The sequence below is a fragment of the Camellia sinensis genome, chromosome 1 (genome assembly GCF_055761805.1).
Source record: "Camellia sinensis isolate YWXY chromosome 1, ASM5576180v1, whole genome shotgun sequence".
NCBI classification, from domain to species: Eukaryota; Viridiplantae; Streptophyta; class Magnoliopsida; order Ericales; family Theaceae; genus Camellia; species Camellia sinensis.
In genome coordinates this window covers 118,855,819-118,881,818 of record NC_138961.1, presented here as the reverse complement: position 1 = coordinate 118,881,818, position 26,000 = coordinate 118,855,819, and the positions used below count along the sequence as shown (strand labels likewise).

Genomic DNA, 26,000 nt, shown 5'->3' with positions numbered 1-26,000 from the left:
TTGTTTCTAATTTTTCATGCTCTAACTTTTGCCTAGGTAGCTCTTTCTGGTTTTCGGCCTAGTGAGCCTCTCAGGGATAGTATTTCTTCAACTTGCCATATTGATCGGCTGTGAGAACTCTAAGCCATCTAAATCCAGAAGGATAATTGCTCCTCTTGACTAGATAGATTTGATGATGTAAGTACCAGTCCAATTAGGTCTGAACTTGCCCTTAGGGTCATGAATGGGAGCTCAGTTGTCTTTCAGCATCATATCTCTCTCCTTAAGGTTTCTAGATTTGACTTTTTTGTTGAAGGCCCTGGCAATTCTGCACTGATATCCTTGAATGTGATATAACGCCTTTAACCTTCTCTCGTCAAACAACATCAATTCTTCAAACCTGCTCTGTTGCCAATTTGCCTTCGCTATTTGACACCCAGCCATAATCCGTAGGGATGGTACTTCAATCTCAATCGGTAGAACAGCTTCCATCCCATACGCCAGAGAATAGAGGGTTTCACCTGTAGATGTTTGAATCGATGTTCTATAACCCCAGAGTGCAAATGGCAGTTTATCTAGTCAGTCTTTGTAAGTTTTCACCATCTTCTGCAGGATGTTCTTGACATTTTTGTTAGCAGCCTCAATAGTTCCATTGGTCTGTGGTCTGTATGTTGATGACTTGTGAAAGGCTATGTTGTATTTCTCGAGCAAATCGACCACCTCTTTTTTGAAGTGGTAGTCGTTGTTTGAGATGATCTCATTTGGTACCCTATACTTGCAGATGATTTTATTTCTGATGAACTTGGCCATATGTGATGCCTTCAACAAAAAGTAAGACTGAGCTTCCACCCACTTGGTAAAATAGTTTATCGCCGCTAGAATGTACTCATGTCCAATTGAACCCTTTGGCAAGACTGCCCTGATGACGTCAATTCCCTAAACTGAGAAAGGCCATGGCGAAGTCGTGTTGTAAAGCTTTGATGGTGGGATGTTTATGCGATTAGCATGGATTTGACATTTGTGGTATAGTCGACCAAAGTTGATATAATCCTTCTCCATAGTTGACCAATAATAGCCTTACCTAAGGATCTTCCTAGCCAGCATCACACCATTCATGTGTGCTCCACACTCTCCCCATGAATAGCCTCCATGAGACGCTTCGATTCTTCTTCTTCGACGTAGAGCTTGTGCATTTCCAGACGTCGTATTCCCCGTTTTTCCTTAGCATTTTCCCTTGGTGGATACGTATCATTCTCCAAAAACTTCCAAATGTCGTAATACCAGGGGTTCTTGTCTTGAACCTTATTTATCGTAATGGTCTCATAGGCAGGCGTATACTTCTGTTCAATGATAATCGGACTCATCTTGACTCCAAGCGGGATGTCTACTATGGAAGATAGAGTTGCTAATGCATCATCCAACCGCTTGTTCTCTCTTAGCAGATGTGTATATGTCAGTTTTTCAAATCTTGGAATCAGAACGTCCAAGGTTTGATGATAAACCTTCATTTTCACTACCTTAACATTCCAGTCTCTATTGGCTTGAGAAACAACCAAGCTCGAGTCTTCGATGACGTCCAACCTTATTGTCCCTAGTTCTAGGACAGCTTCTAAGCTAACGATACACGCCTCATATTCATCCTCATTGTTGGACACTTTGAACCGGAGTTTGAAGGCTAGAGGTATATGGGAATCATTGGGTGCTATCAGCAAGACGCCTATCCCATAACTGTATTGATTAATGGCTCTGCCAAAGTACATTGTCTATGTCTGCTCTTCTATTTGCAGAATCTCCTCATCCGGAAATAGGTACTTGATTGCCTCGTCTCCTTTCACTGGGTGGTCTGCTAGGAATTCCGTTACGGCTCTCCCTTTGACAGATTTGCATGTGACGTACTTGAGGTCAAACTCGAAGAGGAGAAGCAACCAACGAGCTAGCCTACCTGTAAGTGCCGGTTTCTCAAGTAGTGCAAAGTGAGCTAACAAGTAGTGCCTCAACTTCCTGGTGGCCCAAACTAAAGCTAGGTAAGTTTTCTCAAGTTGAGTCTAGTGGGTCTCATAATCTAGCATCTTCTTGCTCAAATAGTAGATGGCCTTCTCCATTTTAGCTTCTGATTCTTGAGCTAACATGCACCCCATTGTTGAATCTGTTACCGACAAGTACAAGATCAACGGCTTCCCCGGCTCTGGTGGTGACAATATAGGTGGATTCTGCAAGTACTGCTTGACCTGTTCGAAAGCGAACTGACATCGATCATCCCATTGGAACTTATTTCCTTTCTTCAAGAGACAAAACAGTGGTTCACAAGTCCAGGTTAACTTTGAGATAAACCGCCTTATGAATTGCACTTTACCTAGAAAGCCGCGCAAGTCCTTTTTAATCCTCGATGGTGGCATTTCTAAGATGACCTTGATTTTGAAAGGATCTATTTCAATTCCTCTCTGTGTAATCAGAAATCCTAGCATTTTTCCTGCAGTCACCTCGAAAGTGCATTTTTGTGGGTTTAACCTCAGTCTGTATTCCCTGATCCGTTCAAAGAATTTTTCCAATGCGATGTAGTGGCCTTCTCGCTCCTTAGACTTGACAATCATGTCGTCCACATACACCTCGATCTCCTTATGGGTCATGTTGTGCAAGATGGTGGTTGCAACCCTCTGATATATAGCCCCGACGTTTTTAAACCTAAAAGGCATAACTCTATAGCAGTAGGTACCCCCACAATATGGTGAACACAGTCTTCTCTCTGTCCTCCGGTGCCATCAAGATCTGATTATACATTGAAAACCCATCCATGAATGATAGTAATGCATGGCCTGCAGTGAAATCTACCAGTTCATCGATGTGAGGAAATGGAAAGTCGTCTTTTGGACTAGTTCTGTTCAAATCCCAGAAGTCGACGCAGACTTTGATTCTACCAACCTTCTTTAGAATTGGAACAATATTAGCCAGCCAAGTCGGGTACTCAGACACCACCAAGAAATCTGCATCAATCTGTTTGGTGACCTCCTCTTTAATCTTCAACGCCCAATCTAGATGAATTATGTGCAGTTTCTGTTTGATTGGTTGGGTCTCGGGGTCAAGAGGGATCCAGTGCTGTACAATCTCAAGATCGATTCCAGGCATGTCTTCGTAGGACCACACGAAAACATCTTTGAAATCTTTTAATAAAGCGATTAAATGCTCACGTTTCTCCGAAGACAACGTAGACCCAATCTGGACCAAGCAGGGATCCTTTTCAGTACCCACATTAATTGTAATGATTTCATCTATGCAGAGCTTAGCACACCTCTCCTCCTCTCGGCCAATCAAGTTTTTCAAAGCCTGAGGAATTTCTTCCTCTTCATTTTCATTAAAAATTTGAAAATCTTGGTCAATGCATTAAATTAGCGGTACAGAGAAGTAAACGAAATCTACAGCATTCTCATTCATAAGTTCCGGCTCTTTGGTTACAACAGACTCGAAAGAGAAAGAAAAAGAGGACCTAGATAGGACCTTGGCATCCCCGGTTACCACTCCAGGAAATGCCAGACTTAGACTTCCCCGGACTAACTCAAATCTGATCCTGACTTAACAGACTCGGTGGAATCAGATTTTGGCTCATCATACGATTTAGAACTAGAAAGAAAGCTTTTTTCCAATTGCCAAGTGAGGTGTGGCGCCCTCGATGCATCCAAAATGTCATTGGTGGAGTTTACAACCAGTTCCTCTCTGATCATAGAGATAGTAGAGGTATCCCTCAAGTTCTTCGTGTTGGTCACAGGATCTATCAGGAGATTAGTGAATGCTGCCCCTACTCCAGCCTCACTGTTGCCTGAGTCATCCTCTTTGTTTTGGCCAGCATTGATGCTTAGTTCAGCCCTCTTTTCGTCATTGTCTTGCAGCTAGTGGTAAAAGAAGATCTCAAATCCGGCGACACGTTTCTTCATCAAGGAATCCACCAAGGCTCAAGAAAGCCACAGAAGGGGAAATCCTCAGCTTCTCTGATAAAGCACCCATTTAGCGTCCCCTAGATTGGCCTGTGGACCAACTCATAGTGCTTCTCGGCTCTTGCCTTAGCTCTATCTCTCATTTCCTCCCCATTTCTTCACTAGTCCTCTTTGGTGGGTACATAGCCCAACCCAAAGGCATGCGGATTATGCAGTACTTCAACTAATACCGTAACACCTTTTCGTCCGATCCATCCGAGTCCCATTCCTGAAACATGCCACAACTTGTTCATGAAATAAATGAACTGAGCATTGACGTACATGCCTTCGTTCACGACCAAGATTGTCTGCACTACTCGGGCTTCCGCTAGAGTGAACCTGGAGAGAAATACATCCTCATCGCTGTGATTGATTTCTAGCAATGGTGTTGTTACCTCTAGCGGTGGATGTATGGATGAGTTCCCAAAAACGGTTGCTCCTCCTCCCTCATGAGGGTATTTCAGCATTTGATGGAGGGTAGAGGATATAGCCTTCATGTGATGTAACCAGGGTCTCCCTAGAAGTAAGTTAAAGGTAGCTGGCACATCAAATACATTGAACTCGATCTCATTCTCAGAAGGGCCCATTTGGACTGACACTTTCACTGTCCCCATAACTTCTTTGCTCGTGTTGTCATATGCCCGTATCACCTGGGCTATGGGGATGAAATCCGTCTGTCTTAGGCCTATCGCATAGGCAGTGCGAGAATGACAGACATTAATAGCAGAGCCGATGTCCACTAAAACCACTGGCACCCATTTCTATCTGTGCTCAACGGATATGTACAATGGCTTGTTGGCAGCAGCTCTTTATTAGAGAACGTAAGCATGGGCTTGGTGCTACTTAGGAAAATTAGGCCCACAAGTTGTTCTGACATAGTATCAATGGACAATTTAGCCTTATCCATTGCTGACAATACTACTTGTCGGCGTACCCATGAAGCCATGAGGAGTCCCCATATGGAGATGTCAACTTGGATCTTCTTGAGTTACTTCAGAACTAGCTCCTCTTCTAACTTTTTTTCCTTTTCCTTCTTAACCTCCCAGTCCTTTCCTAATGGCTCTACCTAATCCAGATATGGGCATTTGAAATACTATCCACTTCTAGTGAGATGGTGTATTTCTTCTGAATACCTTGTATTGTCTAGATTGTGATCTCCCCAATCTTTATCGATATGGCAAGAAGCAGTTCGTTATCTTTCCATCACTCACCATCAGCGACCGACAGACAGTTGTCTGGCTCAACTTGGATCACCTTTACAGTACAAGTGTCCCCCTCAGGGCATCCATCTGTCGTGATTTTTGGTTGTCTTCAATTCTCTCTCCTTCAAACTGCCTTAGCGTAGCTTCTTATTCAGTATCTGTTGTTTCTACAACACCCAATTCTTGGGTTGGTTTTCCTGCACAAGTATCCTCTAGCAGTTTTCCTTTCTCTTTAGTCTTCTCGGCTGCCATAGTTATCCCGACTTGTTTTCTGTCCACTTTAACTCCAGTTTATTCTTCCTTGTCAAATTTATCACTCAGCCACCCTGTATTATCAGTTGACCTGTTCAGAACAAACCACTCGATCTGCACATTGCCTTGATCATGTTCGTTGAAGAATTGTAGGTTGTCCAAATCTTCTTCAAGGTCCGCAAGATCATCCAATCCCTGGCTCGGGCTATCCTCCCTAACCACATTAATGTCAACTAAGGTCGGCAGTACTGCCTTAGGCCTGGGTTGAGCAACATGAACAATGTAATAGCTCGAGTTGTACTTCCCTTCGAATGAGTCTCCAAAAAACTCCGACAACAGACCAGTACCTTCCTCCGAGGTTAACTGCACAAGTTCATGCCATTAGAGATGAACACGACGTCAACTGCAGGCGTTGTTACCACTTATTTATGAGGCTCAGGTTGTGGATGAGATGTGTCCATCATGCATAAGTTTGTGCTATCAGGAATGAACACGATCGGCTTTGGAAGGTGTGAGGGGGTGATATAGATGCTTGGGTCGAAGGTGGGTGGCAGTGTATGGATAAGGTGGAGATTTCTGGTTGGGAGGACTTGATTGTGGGCAGAAAGTGGGTTGGTGGTTACATTTGGTTTCTGGGGTGCAGCGATGACTTTGTTGTCGATGAGACTTGAATCTCATGACGTAAGTGAAAGCATCAGTTGGTTTCATGACCGCGCTATTGATGGAAAGCACATTACTTTTTGGGATCGTGCTTGGGTAGAAGAGGGTCCGAAAGTGGTCGAGGTTCTAGGGGTTTCAGGTGCCCCTTTTTTATCAACACCTGCATGGCTTTGGACAAGGTCATGTAGAGCTGGTTAAAAGTTCTACTCGAAAGTTAGGTAGGGTTACAAGTTTGTGGGCCCATGTTGGCGACGGGGTCGGCAATTTTGGTTGTGGTGACAACACTTACTTTTGACGGCCTCGCAGCTGTGTTACCTTCGGCAGCATTGGAACTGTGAACAAATAGCCTCTTGGTCGGCTCTTTGTTATCAGTGATAATCCCCTGCTTCATGGCATCTTCAATTTGAACCCCTATTTCATGAAGTTCTTTGAACGTGTATAAGGGGAGAACAATCATTTTCTATAACAGCTTGCCATGCAGATTCTAGACAACCATTCTGATCTGGTCTTTCTCTAAAGGTCGGGTGATCATCATTGACGCTTTGGCCCTCCACCTGGTTACAAACTCAGAGAAGCCCTCCTTTGGCTCTTGACGTGTCACTTTAAGATCATTAGTTATGCCTCGATCTGCATATTGTAAGAATATTGAGCAATGAAGGACTCGACCAATTCTTCCCAATTCTGCTTCACAGAATCTTCTAACTTAGCATACCAGATGACAGATATTCCTGACATCGTTCGGCCGAAGAGTGACAACCTCTGTAATCTAGTTAAACCCATTGGTCATAGGATATTTGAAAACAAACGTAGATGTACCATTGGGCCTTTGGCGCCGTTAAAGCGGTCTATATGCGGCATTTTGAACTGCTCCAATAATGTAACTACAGATTCGGTTTACCCATCCTCTATATCCGAAATGGAATCAACCCCTTGTGCTTTTTTGGCTAGTTTTTCCAGTTTGTTGAGTTTGAGTGCGGTCGGGTCAACCTCGAATTCAAATGTTGCCTCAGTTTGGTAACCCAGAGCTCTAGAAGTCTGTATTGGGATAGGATCTGCCCGAACAGGAAAAGTTAGGAGCACCCTCGACCTATGAATCTTGGGTCGTAGCATCATTGGTTGTGGTACCGGGCACAGAAATAGCCACGGTGGGTGCATGCGATGTAGAAGCCACAACTAGTTGCTATTTTTGTTACTGTAACTAGTTATGACCTCGGCTTGGCGGGTCATATTCTGTTAGAGTAAGTCAACTGACTACTATAGATGGATTAGCATGCCCTCCAAATCTAATAAAGGGTATTGTACTATTTCTGGAGTAGATGACTGATCTTGAGATGAACTGAGTACGAGTGAGCTGAGAGGTGCTTGCTGCAAGAACTGAGGCCTCGCGACTGGTGATAGTGAGGCAAACACAGGCTGTCCCCGACCAAGATCTTCAACCGTGAAAAGTCTTCTGACGCGGGTCCAAAGTACGTGGGAGATATCAGAACTTTCTGAAGCTATGATTTTAAACTACCTAGCAAAAGAAATAAAGAAAGAGAATAATAATAAGAAATCAGATAGCACCTCAGCTAAGATGTTATCAACATAGACATGATCAAAGTTGTAGCATTGTACTCCCCACTGAATTCTGTCCCAAAACAGATACCAAATGTGCCACTGATATAAACATTCCTATACAGTTTCACTGTAATGCACATACTAGTTAAAGAGAGCCAAAACACCCCTATAAGGGGGTAGGGTTACCCTGTCCTAGATTTTGGCGTGATATAGGGTTTCACTAGTTCAAGCAAGTAGTTACACACAATCCTGCATACAGGTGAGCATCATGTCCTAGTTTGGAACAGTCACTATGGTTTTACTATATACAGCTAGGCCGAATGGTCAAAAAGAGCACCTTAGCTAGACTACCTTATATACCTCTCACACCTAACACCGAGAAGTGAAAGGAGGATCAAGCGGTACGACAGTAATCCAGATCTGAGGGTTGTGTTTCCAACATGGCAGAGCCCAAGACTAGTCAGCCTTTTGGCAAGCTTTTTAGGCAAGCCTCCGGCAAGACGTCCAGGAATAGCAGATGGAAAACACAGTGACTTAGAGTAACAATGCAAATGCAATGCAAAGAACATATATCTGTAAATAAAATTTTACATCATGAAGTCCAAGTCAAGTTCTCTAATTTCCCCAGCAGAGTCACCAGAAACTATAGCTGGCTTTTCGTGCTTCTCGGAGGGGTTTTGTCTCCTCGGACATGACAGCCCTACAGTTTGGACTCTTGTGGTTCTGAATTTGATTTCACAAGTGTAATGTGAAACACAAAAACACAAAAGAGTTCAAATCTGACAAATCTTTTAAAAAATTGATTTTGAATCAAAAATTTTAAAAATGGACTGCATTGACAGATTTTAGAGTCGCCACCTAAATATTTTTGGGAAAATTTAGGAAACCCGTGACTCGTGCCAAAGGCCACATGTCCGTCATTACCAAAGTGTCTCAGCTTGGGAACTTAGGTATGAGAGGGGAAGGTCATGAATTGAGCACCTCACTCACCCAATTAAAGATCGGCCTCTACTATTTATGATGTAATTCTTATGTACAGTATATGCTTTTGCTCTGATTATTTATGTTATCTTTACTATGTGATGCACACAAGTATAGACTAATTCACAAAATATGGAACACTTTGATTTCATGTTTGTTTGAAAATTGTTTTGAATATGTGCCACTTGAAAAAGTGAACTCATATGTTCATTAATCAAACTTTCCCAACTTAACGAAAAAGCTTTCATCCACAGGCATTCAAACAGGTATATCAACTAAGCATTTAGCCTCATGGTAAGCATGCTTGTCATGGCAACAATTGTACACATGCAGTATGCTAAAGCAAAAAAAAAAAAAAAAAAGAAAAAAAAAACACTCACCAAGTACTCAACTGAGGCAAGCCAAAATAGTTAGAAAATGCATGATCCTAATGATGCAACATGACTAATGCAACACATACAATCATGCAATTACTAAGTTTGGCTACTAGCATGGCATGTGAGTATGCGACAAAGCACGTATTCGATTTAAAAAATTTGAACTTGACATTGAATAGTATGATGAGCCGAACCCTTATGCATGCAAACATGGGTATGTACACATGGCAATGATATGAAATCAAAATATGATGCTACCATTATAAACGAGTAAATAAATGGGAGAAAGGATGGGGGTTAGAAGACATACACAATATTATAAGTTGCCCTCACGCAGGAGGGTCTGAATGAATATCCGAATTAACTAATTATTACAACACCAAATAAGTTAGCTACACTAACTAATTATTACAAATTAGAATTAAGCTAACTAATTAGGGAACTAGCTATTACAAATTCAAAGCTAATTAATTACAATACTTACAACACATTAATCTAAGAGCTATTTAAGCTAATTAATCCAAACGGGAGTCGAAGAACTATGTGCGCAACCAAGAACATCCGCTTGGAAACTCCTGTGTTCTACTGCCTAAACTGTTTTATTCGCAGTCAAAAAATTAATTTGTTTTCACCTCAGCCTCTGCTCTGTTCTGCTATGAAAATGGCACTGCTTGCTCAACAAAAGGTGGCCGACCGACCAACCCCAACTGCAACAAAATGGAAACAGAGCAAAAACAGAGTGTTTCCAGGGGATATTTATCCTCTCTGCCTCTCTCTATCATGAAATTGATCAAGGGAGGAGTAGAATTGGTCCACAATGAATTGGCTCAATGAATGAAAATAAAAGACAACAAAACCTCCTCCATATCATAGAGTTACCTCAAGGGAAGTGGTAAACATTGATTCTTGAGCCATTATCATCACTAAAGAGTATGAAATGACTCAAAACTCCATGGGCTCAATATAACATCTGATTGAACCCAACTCCATTTTATTATCTTGTGCCTCTTTTAGTTCATTTTTATTAGCCTTTTTTAATTACCTTTCCATTCTTTAACCGGTTTGTCAAAAAGTGAGAATTACGTCCACTAATGAAGAGAAGTGTCAAACAAGAAGTTGTTCTTGGCATGAGAGAGATGTAATGCCTTGATAATGAACCTCCGAAGAGATTAAACCATTAAGCATGGAAGGTCTCTTTCGCATACCTTAAACAACAATCATTTGAAACAACTCTTAAACAAATAAAACCAAGAAAGGAGGGAGAGTACAAAGATGGTTATTGCAAGTGTGAGCACATGTATGGAAAGCTATGAAATAGAAGCTATCAACTCAAATAGGTTGGTGTCTAAGGCCTAAACCACCAAACTGTAGACACCCTATTTTTGACCGTCCTCAAGACTTGGACGTCACCGTTTGAACACTCGGTGATCATCCATGTTTGTGTTCGTCTTGAGTTCCCGGAGGTCTCGGCCACGCGCCCTGCCTCAGGATCTCTCGACTCGACTGTTTTTGCTTGGTTTTGCACCAAACACTTGTGTTTTGTCTTTGAGGGCAGGGAATGGCTTATTGGCCATCACCATACTCCATCGGCCATGGCTTGAGGCCACCGACTATGTTTTGTTTCCATCGGCCAAATGTTTAGCCGACCAGCACTCTAGATGGTCGACCGGCCATCTATTTTGGTCAAATTGCATTTTTGGCTGGCCGACCACTGTTCATCCGCTTTTTCAAATATTTTTGTGCTAGTTGTGATAGCTGGCACCCACTTTGCTCCCCTCCATACACATGTATGGAGGGATCTCCCTTTTGACTAGCTTACTTGAGAAGCTTTGCAAGAGTGAGCTCTATAAGAGGGAGCCTCTTCTCCCTCCATTAGGGTTGAAAAAAAAAAGCTCCAGAGCTCTGAGTTTTAGGGTTAGGGTTTACATATACTCTATCTCTATATCTCTTCCTCCATTTGGTGTATTAGTGTGTGTTTGTTCTTACTATTGCACACAAACACCTACCATTACACCTTTCCTTAGTAGCTGAGGTCCTTGGAGGTTGTTCTTGAAGTTCTTGGCTGGTTTTGAGCTAAAGGAGGCAGCTGGAGCATTGTTTGTGAAGAGGGTCAACAAGGGTAAGAACTTACTCATTTTTACCCCATTTTTGCATAGCTTTTTAACCTATCTTGAAACTGTTTTTAAGCTTCGTATATAACATATAAAAGTTCTATTTTTACTTGCTTAAAATAGTTGTTTAAGAGTGTTTTTGCATTTGGGGTTGTTTGACCCCTCTTTGGGCTTGTTAGGCCCCATTTTGTGCCATCATGGGTGAGCTCCGGGACCACTTTGTTTGGACCTCCTCACCACTGAAATCTTGAGGGATTTCAGTGGTGAGGATGGTGCCTTGAGGTCCTAAGAAGGAGGGGGCCACCCCCTCTCCTTGTTATCCTTGAAAAGGTCCATTTTTGCCTCATGTGTGAGCACCTAGTTTAGGTTCATGTTGGCCATGCCTTAACTGGTATTTGGTAGTATTTTGCCATGTATTAACTCTGTTTCATGTTGGTTTGGACACACCTTGCATGCCTTGCATATATGTCTTCTAATGCCACATTTTTGCCTTAACATGCTTTAGGTTTAGACCCTTGTTCTAGCATGATTTAGGCTTAGCTTTGTGAATCTTGTGTGCTTGTTTTAGCATGTTGAAGTTCTATTTTTGGTTGCTTTGATCGACCATGGCATGCTTAGTATAGCCTCTTTGCATTCTTGGCTTGTGAGCCTCAAGTGCATGGACCATGAGCATGCATTACTTGCATTATTTCAGTGGTTTGGAACCATTTACCATGTTATTTCAGTCCTTATAACATGCCTATATGCTTGCATTTGATGCTCTTTCAATGTGTTAAAAGGTTGTTTCCTTATGCTCCATGAATGTGCCTCTTTGTATGCTTGCATATTTAGACCACCTAGATGCCATCTAGGTACATCCTTAGCTTCGTTCAGGTCTACATTGGACCTGTTTTAAGTCCCCTTAGCCTTGTGAGGCTTGGTTGGCTTGGCCTTGGTTTAAGCCTTCTTGGCTTGCCTTGAGTACTTGGACCATTTGTTGCATGCTTAGCTTGTCTTATTGACTTGGTTTGGCACCTTTCATGACATGATTTTCAGAGCTTATAATGTGCGCCATTTTCCCATGTTTGCATCCTCTTAAGTGTGCTTGAGAATTGCTCTTTAATGCTTAAGTGTTGGTCCTTGTGTGCATGCATGTTTACATGTCACTTTGCCTTCATTCTCGAGCATGTTGGCCACTGTTTTGGGCTTAGTATAGAGCTGCCCAAACTAGTTTAAGTCCATTCTCGCATGTTGTGGCATGCTCACCTTGTGTGTTGATTGCATACTTGGCTTATCATGTGTTGTTGCATGTTTAAATGGCTTTGCATTTGGCATGCATTTATCTTGGTTAAGTTGCCTAACATGTTGTCACATGCCTTGCCTACTTGCATGCCCACATTACATTTTGTATGCTTGTCTTTCCATGCCTTGCATGATTGATTCCTTAGGTTGTGTGCCTAGCATCATTACTTGCTTGCATGTTCATATTGCATGCCTAGTTCACATGCCTAGGTTGCATTACATTGGCATGCATGTCTCACCTCTTGATCAAGCCATGATAGAGGTTGAAGGCTCCCTCGTATGTTTATATGCATTGCATTACATTTGAAATCAAAATGGCACACTTGGCCTCTTTGGCCATCACGCATTGAAATGCGCGATTGGTGGTCCGAGGGTCAAGCACCATCCTCCTTTGAGTCATAAACATGATAAGGGATGTGTTGGTGCAAACACTGCTTGAAATGCATTGCCATGCCATGTTTTGCCCCCCTGCTGCTGTCAAAACAGGTTTCTGCAGGAAGCTTTGGCCGGCCGACCATCCTTAATGCCGACCGACCAAACACGGATGGCCGAGAGATCAATCAATGGTTGATGGCCATTACCAATGGCCGGTGATGATTCCCCTTGGCCGGTGGCACTCTATAGTGTCCATGGAGCATACCTTGGGAGTTATGAAATTTTCAGAGGAGCAGAGCAGGGTAAACAAAGGCAACTTGTGCATGGCGATGGATTTCCGAGCAAACCCGAGCACGCGTGCATTGGACCCTCTTCCGAGGCATTTTACTGCTTTTTTAGCTTAGTTAATTTGCTTAACTAGTTAAGGGGTTTGTAATATTTAATTAACTAGAGTAGTTAATTATTTATTCGGTATGTATTATTTATTCGGATCCTCCGAGTGAGGGCACAACTGTAATAAGCGTGCGTGTGTGTGATGCATGTCTTCCAACCCCCACTTCTTTCTCCCTTTTACTTACCTGCTTTTGATGATTAGTATTAGGTCATATTTAATTTAGCATACCTTATGCTATACATGCGTGCATCTATACATTTGTCTTGCATGCACCGGGCTCGGCGCATCATACTAACTGCATTATACTTCAATTCCAAGTTGAATACGTGTTAGTTGTAGCATCATCATATGCCATCCATAGATTAGCCGAGCCTATTGTAGCTGCATCTTGCGTGTGTTGCATTAGCCATCTTAACATAGACTTGGATCATACATTGATTGCTAACGAGTTCTTTGTTTTGGCTTGGAGTACCCTGTAAGTATTTTGTGCTTTAGCATCTCGCACGAGTGTGAATGTTAACATGACAGCATGCTTACCATGTGGCTAGATGCTTATGTGATATGAACTGCCTGAATGCCTGTGGGTGAAGGTTGGATTGCTTGAGTTTGAACAACTCATCAAAATCCATGTTTTAGCCTACTTGCGAGTAGCAAATTTCAAAACATTTTCCAAACAAACGGATATGCGATGCTTTGCTCCGAATTAGGCGATCTAGTCTATACTTGTTTGCTGTGCGCATAACATAGTAATTCTAGGCTAATAACCGGAATAGGAACACATAATGTTTTCAAAACAAGATATCATGGTTAGTAGAGGCCGATCTTTGATCGGGCGAGAGGGGGTGCTCATAGCTGACCTTCCCCAATCGTACCCAAGTTCCCGAGCCGAGGCAACTTTGGTGATGACGGACACGTGGCCTTTGGCACCGAGTCAGGGTTTCCTAAATTTTCCAAAATAAAATATTTAGCGACTCTGTATCTGGCAAAGCAGTCCATGTTTGGCACTTCTTTTCTAAAAATCTATTTTTCTCAAAACGATTTGCCAGATTTGGACTCTTTGGTTCAGATTAAGAATCGTGACAATTTGAGAGTCTGAACTATAGTAGATCCCCAATATGAACAGAATGGGACTCATCCTCTCGGGGCGTTCGGGGGACGTCTACACAAACCTATGAGGACTACAACACTATAAGCATACTATTCAAAGCGTGAATGAAGTAAACACATTAAAACAGTCCTAAAACAGCAAACACAGTGCTGGAAAATTAGTTTGGAAGCTTAAAAAAGTAAACAAAATGAAAGAGAGTTGAAGCTAGTAAGCAAGCCCAAGGAGGGGTGACTAACCCCTCTACCTTTTGCACCTCAAAACCACATGTTTTTAGCCTTTTAAAATTCTGAAAATCAGTGGCCAAAAGTTGAGAAAGAAGTGGGAAATAAAAGGACAAAAGTTTATGGAATAAGGTTCAAAGAAGGGAGGTCAACCCCTCTACCTTTGGTAGCTTTAAGTCACAAGTTTCAGCTCATAAAAACAATCCAAAAATAGTATAAAAATAGCAAGAAAAGAGAGGGAATAAGTACTATAAAGATGGCAAAAGTTATATCTCTTGAAGAGAGAATACTCTTTGATTCACAAACCAATAAATGATCACCTCAAGAGCTGAAATTTTAGGTCAAGAACCTCAGCAAGGAGCCTCAAATTTTTGGTTTAGGAAGTGTATGTATAGTGTATGTGTGTTGCAAGATAGAGAGAGAGTGTGTGTGTGTGTGTGTGTGTTTTGCAAGAATTTGAGCTTTGGTAAATTTTTCTAACCTAAAACCCTAAGGGATGGTCAAGTATATATAGAAAAATAGGTTGCTATCTCAAAAATATCTGTATTGAGCCAGCTGGTGTAGTGCATGCACACAGGGGGACAACTGGCAACAAATATCTGTTCTGCCTGGAAACCTGACTGGCCGGCCAAGTTGGGGACAGCCGGCCACTAATTTTTGGCGAGCCGGTCACCTGTTGGCCATCAGGCCTCTGGGTGGTTAGGCTAGAAAAAAAAGTAGATTTTGCCTTGAAGGGGGTGCAATCCGTTGTACGAGTTATTTGTACCGAGGGTTCGAATCCCTCTCTTTCCATTTCCCTTGATGACTTGATATTTGATTTATCTTTCAAATTGTTCAAATCCCTTTTCCTTTTTCGTAGTTAAACGTGTGAAATAGATAAAACCCTAAGAAAATTTGAAAATCAAGCAAGAAAAGCGAAAATCCTTTTTTTTTTATTCTTCACGTCCAGGATTACGTCCTGGATCATTAGATAGGAATCCGAAGATGAAGAGAGAAACAAAGAATATAACTACTGTGTAAACGAAAAGTTTTAGGCTCTAAAACTCAAAACTGAGGCTTCTTACTGAAGAAATTGAACTTCTGTAGCGTAGCTTTCATCATTGAGTGATCAACCTGAGGTACCCAAGTCTTAAGGGCAGTAAAAAATGAGGTGTCTACAGAGCTTAATAATTTGATTTATTTGCCTTCATTGTATCATGGGCGCATGAAAAAACCTTGAACTTTGGTCACCATGATTTAGCCATCGCACATGAGACCTTTGATGTAGAAACATTTTTTCCTGGGCAAGAACCATTTCCAAATCACTCTTGACATTGCTTTGAAGGTTCAAGTTTGCATCCGAAACAAGTTGGGTTTGAAGGACTGCCAATTCCGACTTGAGCCTAGTAATCTGAATTAGATTTTTCCCAAAATGCTCTTTGCTCTAAACTCTAAGTCCATCTCAACAGGATTAAAGCTTCTTGACTAAATGAAACATAGAAGAGCCCACTTGTCTGATTTTCTAAGTTGCTTTGATGACATCAACACAAGAAGGGCTAGTAGGCCACATTGACTCGAACTTGAAATATCCAAGAACTTGCTTAAGAACACAACAATTTAGAAGCAAAGGGCAGTGGTTAGACCCTATTTGAAGCTCATGAAAAACTCGGGCATTTGGCTTTCATTCAACTATAGAAACTACCCTATCTAAGCGTTCCTGAACATGATCTCATCCCCTTCGATTATTAGACCAAGTGAACGGAACCCCTTTAAATTCTAAATCCATAAGCACACAATCTAAAAGCAACTCTAAGAATTGCTAAAGTTGAGACATTCGATATTTTGTACCTCCTTTTCTCTCCTCAATCAAACCAATCTTCTTAAAATCTCCTAAACAAACCCATGGATAACTATTGTCCAATGCCATATTTTTAAACTAAGCCTAAAAATTCCTATGAGTCAAACGTTGCGAATGAGCATATATAGAAGTGGCAGCCCAGTTAGAGGAGAGATCTGACATAGATATGACAACTCAGATCATATTTCTAAATTTAAACCTCACATCAAAATGCAAGTCATCCATCCACCATAACACCAACCCTCCCAAAAGGCCTTTAGGTTCTACATAACACTTTTTAGAAAATGGAGTCATCTTCAAATTCTGTCTATGGATGTTGATTTATTCTTGGTCTCCATAAGAAAGATCACTTTGGGACGATGGGTTGCTACCAACCCTCTAAGGATCTGGATTGTCAAGGGTCGTCTCAAACCTTGACAGTTCTAGCTCAAAATCAACATGGCAGGTGTGGCTGTTTAGGGCCAGCCACTAGAGCCCACTCTTCATCTACAAGTGTATTTCTTGTAGGATATGTATTAGGGACTTGTGAGCAACAATCACCCAGCTCATCAAGGGAGTGTCCATCTCAGAATCAACCAAAGCTCCATTCAACAAAGATGGAATAACAACAACTTGAACTTCAAACAAATCATAATTTGTAACTTTTTTTTACCCCTACCTCCTCCCTTCCATTCCCTACCACTTCCACTAGAAAGAACTTGTGCTGGAGAAATAGGGGAAGAAAGAGGCAAACCAATCTTAGCTACTGTAGAAGACAAGGTAGTAGGCTCAACTCGTTTTATCAGTTTGGGTTATTTGCCAGGATACTCTAAATCTTTATTGGCCTTACGTTTTAATGTGAAGCTTTTAAAAATGCTTGACATAAACTCATCTAGGACTCTAGTCTTGAGATCCACATGTTTTGGGCTAGAGAATGGGCTGATTTCCTCAATTCCAATTGGGCTAAAGTAGGTATTATGCAATATCGGCCTAAGGGGTGAAGCCAGTGGAGTGTCATTGGGCTCGATTACAAAGTAGTAAAGAGCAGTAGGTTTCTTTGGCCCAGGTGGACTAAGCTCATCCCCACAGAAGTTTGTCCCTCCAGGGCAGGCCATGAACCAAAGAAATGATTAAATCTTTTGAAGGGCCCACCTTAGCTAGACGTTTTTTTCATTTGGGAGCCATTTAGGAATATACTCTTTGTTCTTTGTGACCTCCACTCCCGCCATGATCTCCACCTCTGCCTCAGAGTCATGCGCTGCAAATCGTTTTTCACCCCCATGTACTGTGCTCCTTGCTTGTACTTCAACTTCATCCCCATGTGCAACATTCCCACGCGCCTCTGTGGCCAGTGAATTTGGGTATTGCTCTTTATTACAGTGCAAATCTTCAGGCCCATCCAGTAGGCAATCCCAGTTTGTAACTCTGGCCTATATCCATAAACTCTTCTAACATCTCTAGACACAAATTTGCACATTTTCCTATCATGGCCTATTCTTCCACAGTCAAAACAAAAATCCGAAAGTTTCTCAAATTTGAAGGATACCCACAGTTCCAAAGATTTTCCCTGTACAGAGGCACCTTGTTGGAGAGGAAAGCCTTTAAGGAGTGGCTTAGTAATATCAAGTGCCACCCTTATATGCAGATGGTTTTTATGAAGAAAAGAACCCTCACTGTGGGCATCAACTCTAATAAGGTGTCCTATCCACCTGCCAATAATATCCCCATTCATCTTTGTCGACTTACCCAAACGAAAACCATGAATATGAACCAAGGTGGAGAGCCTCTCATTTCTACAGAGAGAAAGAGTGTGGTTGTGTTTGGGTTAGCATTGTAATCATAATTCCACCCCTTCACGTAAAGCCTGTGTTTGGATGGGTTTTCAAAAATTGATTCTACCACACATTTCAAAACACATTTCTCTTTCACGTTTGACTATAGTGATTCTGGTTTAGACTTGACCCATCTTGCATTCTGGACTTGGGTTTCATGATTCTATATTGTTGTTCTGGCCTTTTCCCCCTTATTTTCCATTGAAATTGAGTATTGGAGTGCCTTGGTTGTGTTTGGAACAGGCTGGTTTCTGGTTGGTTCAAATTGTTGTTGTCCAGATTTTGACCTCTTCGCTTGAGCGAGGCTTCTTGCATAGCGAGCTTTGTAACTCCCAATGCTTTTGCAGTCTTGCAAAGATACTGGGAGGGTAATGTTCTTCGCTCAAGCGAGACCTTCTATGCTCGAGCGACGGTCTTCTATCTATAAAACTATTGGTAACGTGTATTCTACGCTTGAGTGAAGCTTCTTGCGCTCGAGTGAGGTGACTTATTTGTGTCTAGTCGCCTAAGCGACAACTCTTGCGCTTGAGCGAGCTGTGCATATATTAGTTCACAGAAACACCTTTTTACATCACTTTTTGACATCTTTTATCTCAAAAGCCCTAGGCCGACTCTCTTTCTATCTAGAACACAACTTCTCTCTACAAATACACCTAGATCAAGGATTTCTCTACCCTACTCTCTTTGATAAAAAGATAGAACATTCCTAGAGCTCCGTTTTGATCCGAATAAAGCTTGGTTTCAGCACTTTTGAAGTTTCTCCCTTGCTCCCTTGGTCTTCTAAGTTTGAGGTAAGGACTTTCTATACTCTTCTATGAGTTTTAACTTAGTTATTCATCACTGTGTAAGAAATATTGGAACGTATGGTGATTTTGAATAAACCTAGGATTTTGGTTTAAAATCAAAAGAGGGGTTTTCAAATGAATGTAATGGAAATGGCTATGGGAGTAGATATGAACTTGCATTGTGTTAAAATAGTTGATTTTTGGTGTTTGGGATGAACTTGGGAAAAAGGGAAGTTTTGCCCAAAAATGACTCAAATGATTATTTTGTATAAATAATGGAATTGGTATTGAAAGTGTGAAATTGGGAGGTTTCTTACATAAATGGTGTAGTTGGATTTGTTTGATCTCTCATGTAATGCCCCAACTTCTGGGCTTTTAAATAAGTACAATAACATAACACCAGTAGGATAGATAACCAAAACATCTTAATATACATATATAACTAGAGTTAATATCATAGATCATTCGTTTATGTTCCATTATAGGATTACAAAACATTGCCAAACCAAAAGTCAAAAGGAAAAAAAAAAATTAGTCCAAGTCTTCAAATGAACCACAACTCCAATACTTCATCTTATTTGCCTTCGAAATAACCTTCACTATTGTAAACTGCTTCATCACTTGGCATGACACCCCATGAGCTTGGAATGCCCAGTAAGAACGCACACACCCTCCTACTTTCTAACAACCAATCAACCATATGTGCAACAAATTGGGTAACACATAATACAATACTACAATAAGGTTCCCTGAATTAGTAGTTAGACTAGACATCTAGAATTCCCTAAAGAGGTCCTTCCTCTCAACCATAAGGATTGGACACTAGACTATTTGAAACTCCCTCTTTTGCTACTTTATAGACCTTACCACTAATCCTGACATTGATTATATATTGAGCAGTGACACCGATAGACCTCAAAAGGGACGGCCAAACAAATGGGCTTACTTACACCCAAATTGTGGCTAGGGCTCGCTTACACCATGCACATACCATACCAAATCGTGCCTAGGGCTCGCTTGCACGCTGTACATACCATACCAAAGGGCTCGCTTACATCCTAAAACCATCACATAGAGTCTGAATACATCTGTGCCATCCTATGGGTTCGCATAGACTGTTTATGCAAGACTTAACATTACCAACCCTTTTCATTTCCCGTTTGTTAGATATTTTGATAAGCGAGTTAGTCACATTTGGTAATTCAGTAATATAAAAAAGCAAGGGACAAACATAAGAGAGGAAATATAGCCCATGATAATCATACATAAGTATGGTAAGGCAAGAAAACAACATTAGGCACGCTTTGAAATACTTAGAGACAAATAACGCAATAAAACACCATTTCCAACACTGCTTAGTTCTGTAGGGTTAACAAGAATGCTTTGGTAAAAATACTTCCATGTCATATTAGGGGCTGAAATTGCACAAAAACAATAATCATCCTGTGTAGTTTCATCCCAATTCTCATAATATGCAAAGCACCTCCAGAAATTCATTTACAAGCTATATTTGAAAACCTGTCTAGATTTGTCACCCTTTGGGAAAACTAGCTCTCCTCTCAATCTACCTAATGATTTTCACCCAAATAAATTATATTGGAAAGAGGACTCAGAATTCTAAATTTTGACAAAAAAACCAACATGAGATGATATTTTTGTAATTTTATTCAATTGCAAGAAGTGGACTGTTGTTTAGAGACACAGGACCAGATTTTTAAACAAAATATCCAAGCCCTAAAAACACACAATGAGGGGCAAATAAAATTATCACAAGCTCTAAACATACCAAATATCCTACACTAAATTCAGATTTGAAAAATAAATAAATTTGATATTTCTTTGAAATTAGAGAAGTAGCAGTAGTGCATAATTTGACAAATTTGCAAGACAACGTCACTAGATCATACCTTAACTCAAGAAGGCACCAAAAACCCTATGTACCATTAATATGTAACACAAGAGGACATACTAGACAATATGATGAGATGGGTGAAGAATTGGAGAAGGTAAGGGAGAGATGTGTTCTTACCTTGACTCAAGAAAACACCTTTTCTTTCTTCTTTTTTTTTTCCCCCTCTTTTCTTCTCTGCTTCCCCCTAATCAAACTCTTCTTCTCTCATCCTCTCCCTGGGCTATTGAAATGTGTGTATAAGGAACTAAGGCAATGCTCTCAATTTCTAGGAAATGAGCCTCTAGCTTAATAACTAAGGAAGGAAATAAATATCTAGATATTTTCTCCACTAATTTGCACAAATAAATATTAAAATATTTTAATATTTATTTAAAGATATTTATAGATATTTACTTGCTCAAATAAATAATAAAGATTTAAAGAACTAATAAATATTCAAATAGGCTAAAAAAATAAAATGCATGAATTAATGTAGAGACTAAGGGTTAAAATAAATAAAAACTAAATGTTAGGGGTATTTTCAAATATAAAAATGGCATTCTAGGATTTAATTATGATACAAAATAAAATACAGAAAAATTGTTCTTTATTGGACCATTTTGTAAAATTTTATGAAATTTGGAACTAAAATGCAATTAACCTAAGGCTTAGAGTTTCAAGTGTAATTACCAAAAATTAGGGTATCTACATCTCACCGATAGAAGTTTGGATAATTTATCTGTTGTGAAGATTGTATATATGTTTAGAAATATCTATCTTGGGCTAGTGGTGGAGGATAACTATGATTGTTGTAGAAATTGCATAAGGATTAGATGAATTGAAACTAATCACTTAGCCGTTGTCATTGAATATGATTATGAATTGTATACATTGTATATGTATGATATTTGGGAAGAGAAAGAGGATGTACTTCATGTTTGGGAGAAGAAAGGGGATGAACTCCATTAAATTAAGTTGGCCTGTGTGTCCAGGTTGAAAGTCCCGAAAACCGCGCATATACATGGGTGCCGATTCCCACGGACGAAATTTTCGTAAAATGAAAAGTAAATGTAATTGTATATTAATTATATTGGTTGGAGGCCTATGGGGTGTATCACCTGTTTGGTTCATTAAATGAAGTGGGTATAACTAATGAACTGAGGTAAAATGGATTGAGATGTAAGTTTGGCATAACTTGGTTTTGGAAAAGAGTTGTAAAAGATTTTGTCATTCGAGCATTGAACATGTGCATTATACTTATATCTTTGTTAAGATTCATATATTGTGCTAGATTATCTCTACTGGGCCTTGGCTCACCCTATTTGGGAAAATCATTTTCAGGTGCTGGTGACATGCCTCCTCTAAGGACTTAGCTTGGGAGGACTTGGGAGCTGACGGCTCTGTTTTGTTATTTTGTATTTGATATTTGTACAAGCCTAGGGCTTTATGTGTATGGAGCTTAAGACTCTCTCTTTTGTTGTAACTAAGCATAGTCTTAGAAAGCTGTAAGCCTATAGGGCATTTATTGGTTGATCATGAAATTGGTATCATATGCTATAAATTTAGGGTAGAGCTTATGAATGTATATTGCATGTATTTCCTTTTTGTAATTTAACTCTGATTAATGAAAGTCTATTATTTTGTTTAAGCCACCTTGTATGAGTCATTCGCAGTTGAATATTTATAATTATTTTTGGGACGTTACAACTTGGTATCATAGCGTACCGGATTTAAATAATTTGAGTACGTGGAAAGTGGTTACTATCACAATGGCTTTGTCTCGCTCGCTAGAGACTTTAGTATGAACGATGTATGCTTAAATGATAACATGCATATGTGATTATATGAGTATGAGATTTAATTTTTAGGATGTTGATTGAGTCTACAAGTTTTTAGAAGTCTTATTAGAAGAGCACTTGATCACTGTTGTTTCTAATTGGAACTCTGGCAACACCGTAAGACAGTCATTATCTGGGAATGAAATTCATATGTGTTTATATGACTACGCATTTATGTAGAGTGAATTACTGTTGTCCACCGCATTAGGACATGAGTGAGTTAGCTTCGGTACATTTGTAAATGTGCTAATCTCTTTTGTTACCTTTATTAGGATGTCAGGACGTGGACGTGGTGGTGGTAGGCGTGGTAGGCTTAAGAGGCATGAGGTGCCTTTACTGAATGAAATTTCGGCACAGGATGAAGGGGTTGGTTAGGCTAATATGGCCAAACCAGTTAGTCAACAGGCCATGGGCTCCTTGGCCTGAGAAATGGCCGAAGCGTTGAGGGAATCTATGGACATTCTCAAGGCTGAAAACCAAGTCCAGGCCCAAATAGCTGAGGCAAAGCCGTCTTTCTTGAAATGGAAGTTCTTCTGGTCGAATCTAGATGAGTTTTTGGGTGATCCCATAGAGCCATTGAAGGAAAATGAGTGGCTAGAACAGATAGTGAAGACATTCAAGATGCTTGGCATCGAGGACGACGGACTGAGAGTGACTTTAGCATCCTTCCAGTTGAAGGGAGATGCGGGTCAATGGTGGAAGAATGCATGTGGGTGCATTGGAGTGACTTGGGAGGCCTTTGTCAACGCCTTTCAGAACAAGTTTTTGCCACCCACTGTTAGGGAGAAGTTGAGGGATCAGTTTTCTCAGCTCAAGCAGTTGAACAAACTGGTGGCCAAGTTTGAGGCAGCCTTTACTAATTTCTCTAGGTTTACACCAGAGTTAGTGGCGACCGAGGAGCATCATTGCTTGGAGTTTGAGAAAAGGTTAAAGACCGGGCTTCTTTTCAAGGTAGCTAGTTTGATGATTAAAGATTACGAGCGACTTGTAGAGTCGACGACTCATCTTAAGACCATGATGTAGATGGAGGAAGAGAGGATGACGGGCTCTAGGAGGAGTCAGGATGTTTAGGAGGACAGTAAGAGGCAGGAGGGTTTTAACCCACAACCGTCCAAGGGAGCTCAGTTGAGTTCCACTTTTCCAGTACCGAGTTTGGGTTCTAGGAGAGGTGATCAGGAAGATTTCACTTGTTACAAGCGTGGGCAGTTGGGCCATAAGTCTCCCGCTTGCCCGCAGAGAAGAGGAGGGTAACGGTCTGCATCGTCTTCGGCTCGTTTCAGAGCCAAAGTCAGGGGAGAGGGTAGTTGGTCACTTGTTATCAGTGTGGACAGGTGGGGCACATAGAGAGATCTTGCCCTCAGTTGGGTGGCACACCCGGTGTGTCTGGTTCGAGACAGACACAGAGCCACCAGCTGGCACAGTCAGCACAGTCCTCAATGGCCAATCAGGGAGCCTTTTCGGCTCAAACAGTGTATCAGGCTTATGCTCCGAGGGGTGAGCAGGTTGAGTAGAGGCCTACAGGGAGTGTGTATGATGTTATCGCGCCGGATCTAGTACCAGTACCTTCGATAGTGAGAGGTACCTTCTTGTTTTACAATTCAATTGCTAATATGTTGATTGATATGGGTGTATCCCATTTATTTATCTTGTCTGCATTTGGATCGGTTTTGGGTTTAGAGTTGGCTCAGTTAGCATCCCCTATTTGTGTAGAGTCACCTATTAGTGGTGAGGTTGTTCTGAAGCAAGGGTGTCTGGGTTGTGACATAGAGGTTGATGGTCGCCAACTTCATTTTGCATTTATGCTGATTGATATGTCTAGCTTTGATGTTGTTTTGGGTATGGATTGGTTATCATCCTATCGGGCTGTTATAGACTGCTATCGTCAGAGGGTTACTGTATGTACCCTGAACGCTGATTGTTTTTATTTCTTGGAGGACCGGGTTGATAGAGTCTTGTCATTAGTGTATAATCTGCGTGGGTGGAGTGAGCTTAGTTGCCTCCTTGCTAACTTCCTGAGTACTGAGTGTGATGAAATCCAAGTTGAGTTGCCAAGGGTAGTTTGGGAAGACCCAGATATTTTTCCGGAGGATCTTATCAGTTTATTACCTCATCGAGAGATAGAGTTCTCTATTGATCTAGTCCCCAGCCCGGCACCAATTTCTATGGCAGCGTATAGATTTGCACCGGCCGAGTTGAGTGAGTTGAAGATTCAACTCCAAGAATTGTTAGATAAGGGTTTTATTTTCCCTAGTACTTCACCTTGGAGAGCATTGGCTCTTTTTGCCAAAAAGAAAGATGGTGCGTTGCAACTTTGTATAGATTATTGGAAGTTAATCTGGGTAACTGTTAAGAACAAGTACCCAATGCCTCGTATAGATGATTTATTTGATCAGTTGAAGGGGTCTTGTTACTTTTCTAAGATAGACCTGAGATCAGGTTATCACCAATTGAGAGTGAGGGAGGAGGACATCCCGAAGATGGGTTCCTAGTGATTCCCTTTGGGCTAACCAATGCACCAGCTGTGTTTATGGATTTGATGAACCAGATCTTCTGTGAGTTCCTAAATCATTTTGTGGTCGTCTTTGTGGACGACATATTGATTTACTCACCCTCTGAGGAAGAGCACGAGGAACACTTGCGAGTAGTACTTGAGTTACTTAGAGCCCACAAATTGTACGCTAAGTTTGGGAAATGTGAATTCTGGCTGAGAGAGGTTAAGTTCTTAGGCTATGTGGTATCCGGGGAAGGGGTGACTGTAGATTCATCCAAGATAGAGGTAGTGTAAGATTGGGAACCATCTAAGAATGCTTTCGAGATCTGTAATTTCTTGGGATTGGCCGGGTACATCGTAGATTTGTGAAGGATTTTTCTAAACTAGCCTCATAATTGACTAGATTGACGAGGAAAGGGATTAAGTTTGTATAGGGTGAGACTTGTGAGAAGTCATTTCAAGAGCTTAAGGTTAGACTTACCACTGCTCCAGTATTAATTATTCCAGAGAGGGGTGTGGGCTATTCGGTATATTGTGATGCCTCACGGAAAGGTTTGTGTTGTGTATTGATGCAAGAATGGAAGGTAGTAGCTTATGGCTCGTGACAATTGAAAACACATGAGAGGAACTACCCTACTCATGACCTAGAGTTAGCGGCGGTAATCTTTGCCCTAAAGATTTGGAGACATTATCTGTATGGTGAGAAGTTTGAGGTGCTTTTTGATCACAAGAGTCTGAAATATCTGTTTACACAGAAAGACTTGAATCTAGGGCAGAGGAGGTGGATAGAGTTATAGAGGATTATGATTTCTAGTTACATTATCATCCGAGAAAGGCCAGCATCGTGGCCGACGCCTTGAGTAGGAAATCCATTAGCATCGTAG

General features: G+C 41.0%; 1 protein-coding gene across 1 annotated transcript; it reads right to left on the bottom strand.

Annotated features, from left to right (window-relative positions):
• Nucleotides 1-1,091: 1,091 nt before the first annotated feature.
• LOC114321408 (uncharacterized) lies at nucleotides 1,092-1,487 on the bottom strand. Its single transcript, XM_028268574.2, has one exon. It carries the CDS (start codon nucleotides 1,485-1,487, stop codon nucleotides 1,092-1,094), a length of 396 nt encoding a protein of 131 aa, XP_028124375.2.
• Nucleotides 1,488-26,000: the final 24,513 nt, after the last annotated feature.